At 39.9% G+C, this 5,232-nt stretch overlaps 1 protein-coding gene across 1 annotated transcript; it reads left to right on the forward strand.

The window, feature by feature from the left end:
* The first annotated feature begins 3,484 nt into the window (after positions 1-3,484).
* LOC131438609 (uncharacterized) lies at positions 3,485-4,989 on the forward strand. The gene is made up of 3 exons (XM_058608735.1): positions 3,485-4,229; positions 4,294-4,471; positions 4,540-4,989. The coding sequence occupies exons 1-3, from the start codon at positions 3,485-3,487 to the stop codon at positions 4,898-4,900; spliced, it is 1,284 nt and encodes a 427-aa protein (XP_058464718.1). The 3' UTR covers positions 4,901-4,989.
* Positions 4,990-5,232: the final 243 nt, after the last annotated feature.

Genomic DNA, 5,232 nt, shown 5'->3' on the forward strand with positions numbered 1-5,232 from the left:
CGATATAATATCCGGATACGAATTGGTTTTTATTCGTCGAGACTCTTTTACGACAACAACTAGACGTCCCACCACCTCAATCGATAATGGAAACGGATTCTCAGCACGAGCCCGCGCGATCGTCTTGCTTCCTTAATTAAACTGCTCTTTACACCTGCTGATCACATTCATTATCCATCCGAACTAGGCAGGCACGAAGCGATGCTTATCATTCTTAATAAGAAACGGTTTTCCATTCATTGAATCTCCATTCATCAAACGATTGGTCCATTCATGAGCCCGTACTACGGTACGAGATGAAAATATCGACGGATATCATTTCTACAAAGAGCTTATCGCTGACCGGGGATCTCAGCATCGTAGTTCAGTATGTATGAGCGCCCAAATGTATGAGCAACTGCCCTTCGCGAGTGCGGCGCAATCTACGTTGGCTACTATTGCGCGGTAAATGAGGATGCTTCTGATCTGATGGTAACAAGATACAATTTTTCTGTGAATTCAACGCAGCAACAACAGTAGATGTACGATTGAATCAGCAGGAAATGGATAATGCTAGATATTTCGAAATTCCTTCAGTGGTTTTGAAAAGTGCCCTAGTGACATTATAATTGTTTCCCTGCATTGTTAATCAAATTGTTACTGCCAATGCATTCCGGCAAAAAGGTCAAGCGAAGATATCGGATGCCGCACGATTTTTATCTGGATAAAAATCTTCTTTTGAAACAAAAAGACCTGCTGTTGGACGAAATATACATGGCGATGTTGCGAAATAGACTGATGAATGAAGTATGTACGAACAACTGAAAAATTCAATCCTTTCTCCAAATCATGTTTACCAACGAATATATTGAATATTCCTTCTTCCTTCTTCCTTCTTCCTTCTTCCTTCTTCCTTTTTCCTTCTTCCTTCTTCCTTCTTCCTTCTTCCTTCTTCCTTCTTCCTTCTTCCTTCTTCCTTCTTCCTTCTTCCTTCTTCCTTCTTCCTTCTTCCTTCTTCATTCTTCCTTCTTCATTCATCCTTCTTCCTTCTTCCTTCTTCCTTCTTCCTTCTTCCTTCTTCCTTCTTCCTTCTTCCTTCTTCCTTCTTCCTTCTTCCTTCTTCCTTCTTCCTTCTTCCTTCTTCCTTCTTCCTTCTTCCTTCTTCCTTCTTCCTTCTTCCTTCTTCCTTCTTCCTTCTTCCTTCTTCCTTCTTCCTTCTTCCTTCTTCCTTCTTCCTTCTTCCTTCTTCCTTCTTCCTTCTTCCTTCTTCCTTCTTCCTTCTTCCTTCTTCCTTCTTCCTTCTTCCTTCTTCCTTCTTCCTTCTTCCTTCTTCCTTCTTCCTTCTTCCTTCTTCCTTCTTCCTTCTTCCTTCTTCCTTCTTCCTTCTTCCTTCTTCCTTCTTCCTTCTTCCTTCTTCCTTCTTCCTTCTTCCTTCTTCCTTCTTCCTTCTTCCTTCTTCCTTCTTCCTTCTTCCTTCTTCCTTCTTCCTTCTTCCTTCTTCCTTCTTCCTTCTTCCTTCTTCCTTCTTCCTTCTTCCTTCTTCCTTCTTCCTTCTTCCTTCTTCCTTCTTCCTTCTTCCTTCTTCCTTCTTCCTTCTTCCTTCTTCCTTCTTCCTTCTTCCTTCTTCCTTCTTCCTTCTTCCTTCTTCCTTCTAACTAACGAAGGATATTTTGAATGCACTTTTTATATCACTGTTGCTTGGAAACTGTTAGTTAAAGACTGTCCCAGAAAGTATGGACGTACTTTAATTTCGCTGTAAATAATTCACAAGTGTTAGATATTCAAATTTTATTCGACATACTGATAATATTAGACTACAACAACAGAATATTATTCTCAAAATTTGCTACTTAGCCATTGTAGACTAGCTGGCGTACCTTCTTGCGAACGTTCCTCGTTAAATTCCGTACAGACTTCTTGGCGACAAGTTTGGACAATTTTTTCCAATTTTTTTCGAACTATTGAATGGTTTTGGCTGCCGAGACATGTTTCCTAAGATGTGCCTTCGTTAATGCCCAAAATTCCTGAATTGGTCGAAGTTGTGGGCAATTTGATGGATTCATATCTTTTGGGACGAAAGTGATATTTTTGGTAGTATACCATTCTATTGTTGATTTCGAGTAGTTGCAAGAAGCAAGATCTGCCCAGAAGACAACAGGATCCTTGTTGCTTCGAATCATGGGTAGAAGTCGTTTTTGTAAACATTCCTTGATGTATATTTCTCTGTTCATTGAAGCAGTGGTGATGAAGGGTTTCGAAATCTTACCGCAGCTACAAATTGCTTGCCAGACCATAGCTGTCTTACCAAATTTTTCGCTTTCAATCGATGCTTCGGACTGGTTTAACAATTGCCCTTCACGTACCGTATAATATTGTGGTCCCGGCAAGGATTTGTAATCGAGTTTCACGTAGGTTTCGTCGTCCATGATAATGCAGTTCAAATTTCCGGCAAGAATCGTATTGTACAGCTTTCGAACCCTCGGCCTGATCTATGCTTCTTGTTTCGGGCTACGTTTTGGTTGTTTCTGCTTCTTATAGGTTCAAAGATTCAAACGTTCTTTAGCACGAAGAACATTTGACTTTTTTGGCACGCATTTCGAAACAAACTAATGACAACGAATAAACAACTGCACATAAAAATTGACAGATTCTGAGCCATTGCGTAAGGACAGCGATTTTTGGTTTCTGGGACAGTCTTTAGTTAAAATAGGAAATTAGAAGTTCTCAGATATAAGGATTTTGGAAATCTAATTTAAACATCGATGCTCGAAGAACAGTTTCCTATGAAAGGCAAAGTAACTAATAATTTAATAAAAGAAATCCTTTTATCTTTTCTTTGTATTTGCTATTTTCTTTCAGATTTGGTACAGCAATCTGATTGACACAAGATCAAATTGACCGATTTGACTTTTTTTAATTTAGTCTTCGATTTATCAGTGCATTAGCATTTTATATCGAGCCCAACATAGTTCGCTAAGCAGACTAAAAGCATGCTCTATTATATTTGAACAATTGAGCCGATGAACCGATGAATCGGGGACGAAGCGTACAAAAATATTTAAATCCGGTATGAGCACCTTTCCCGAACTCTGCCGAACTTTTACTCCAATCCATGAATGACAAAAACCTGAACGGCCAGTAACCCGAAACTTGTTTTGTTGGAGGATAATATATTGCGCCATCTTTTACGTCAACTCATGTTAAACTGCTAAGTCGTGCTAGCAGCTCAATATAAACTGTTAACGTGCTGATGAGTCGAAGACAAAACACAAAAAGGAGAACACGCTTGTTAGATTCGAGCTGATGCATTTCACGTGGATTTATCGATCATCCAGGTAACGCACTCTGCATAATGCATAATCCGAAAGATCTTTTCGAAGTGGATACTACCAGATGATTGGGCAGCCTTTTTTTAAGAAGCGTGAAATATTACAAGACAAAATTTTCCTACACTAAATCCGAGTAACCCGTTCGTATGGCATCTGTCAAAGCATTAAAAACAGTCATGAGTACCCATAGCATTGTTCGCCCCGGCTTAACCACCGCCATCATCGGTCACCTGCCAGCAATCAAACTTCGTCTTCGTAAGAAAGTACCGCAGCTTACCTTCCAGGATGTGCGTCGCTCGCGGATTCCATTTTACGAAGCGCTGGCCAGTGAATTGTACGAGTCCGGGTGCGTCAACGCTGCCTTTCTGTTGCTGCAGCTAATCGAGTACGAGCATGACCGAGTTCCACCAACATCGGATCAAAGTATTGAGAAGAAACGGCTTAAGAACTCGAAAAAGTTGCTCAACAATCTGTTCACTTCCCTACAAGAAACCGAAAACTATAAAATCAAAAAGCAGTATGAAAACGAGGTGGAAAATCTACTGGCTATTGGTCGATCATTTCAGGAAGACAAGCACAAACGCTGGCTTGCTCGGCAGTTTTTCCTAATAAGTTTGGACCGATGTCAAGACTGTACCCTGGAATCTACGCGGGTAGGAGCACTGGCTAATTATTATTACGGAATGTTTCTGCTTGAGGAAGGGAATCTGCAGGATGCTGCTAGTGTACTGGAATCAGCCAAAAGTCAAGCAGTCCGTCAAACCTGGCCGTTAGATCATGGCATCGGAGCTACACTACTGGCGAACGAAATTCACCACCGATTGTTTCTAGTTTATTCGAAACTCGCTGAACAGTTTGGCGCTACCAACTCAGCGAAATTTGAATTTTACTCACGTTTGAGTCATGCAGCTGCAATTGACTGTACGTACTGAAAGATATAAAGTATATTTTGGAAAATAATGTTTTTTATGTTAATTTTTTTCAGCGAATCTAGAACCAGTGTTGTGCGACTCGTACCTGCAGTACGGAGATTTTCTACTCGATCGGGGAGAATATCGAGAAGCACTGAATTCCTATAAACAATCATTGAAAAGAGCGAAATTTATTTTTGCCAAAGATAAAGTCTGCAAGATAAATAATCGAATGGCTGCCATATACCGAAGGTAAGTTCTCTTTCTCTCATGCCTTATGTATACGAGAATTAATAATTTGACAACTGTCCAACTCGTAGATTAGGTGAAACTAAAGAATGCATCCACCATCTGCAGATGATAAACCGATTAACAGTACACGATAAAACATCGGAGTGTTACGCTGAAATGCAGCTTTTGAATGGTGAAATCCATTTGGAGAATGGTCAATTGCAGGAAGCAGTTGACGCACTGGACATGGCTCGGGTCGTTTATGAACAACTAGGGAAAGACCTCAAAATGATTCAGGCTAGCTGCTTCGGAGCGCTGGCAGCAGGAGAAAAACACTTTGGACTGTTTGTTCAGTTGGTACGGGATGTCGAAGCACGAGGATTTAGTTCCGACAACGATAGTCTTTTCAAACTGCTTCGTTGGAACGAAAAAAGTGCTCCTTTTTGGTGAACAGGTTCGAATGCAAATTTACTGGTGCGACTATCGGACAGTGGAGAGACAAAAACAATAAAAATTAGATTAGATTCGAATGGAAGGTATTATTACGCAAGTATCAATGAAAAATTTTTTAAAATTGACATGTTTCACAATTGTTACAGAACGGGTTTTCATGTTAGATATGTTTGACAAATGATTTTACATGTTTTTATACCAAATGTGAAAGTCATTCATATTACTGCTGGTGAAACCAAATCAAGAACCTAAAAGGATCAAGTTCCACATCGGTTTATGTACAATAAGTTTTGATTTTGATTCTACAATAAGTTCATTTGAGTAGTTTT

This window comes from Malaya genurostris, chromosome 3 (assembly GCF_030247185.1).
Source record: "Malaya genurostris strain Urasoe2022 chromosome 3, Malgen_1.1, whole genome shotgun sequence".
NCBI lineage: Eukaryota > Metazoa > Arthropoda > Insecta > Diptera > Culicidae > Malaya > Malaya genurostris.

What these genes read in the sequence shown, in the direction of transcription:
- LOC131438609 (XM_058608735.1), top strand. Translation starts at nt 3,485, where the DNA reads ATGAGTACCCATAGCATTGTTCGCCCCGGCTTAACCACCGCCATCATC. An exon ending in TCATGCAGCTGCAATTGACT is followed by an intron (nt 4,230 to 4,293) that starts GTACGTACTGAA and finishes AATTTTTTTCAG; the next exon opens with CGAATCTAGAACCAGTGTTG. An exon ending in ATGGCTGCCATATACCGAAG is followed by an intron (nt 4,472 to 4,539) that starts GTAAGTTCTCTT and finishes TCCAACTCGTAG; the next exon opens with ATTAGGTGAAACTAAAGAAT.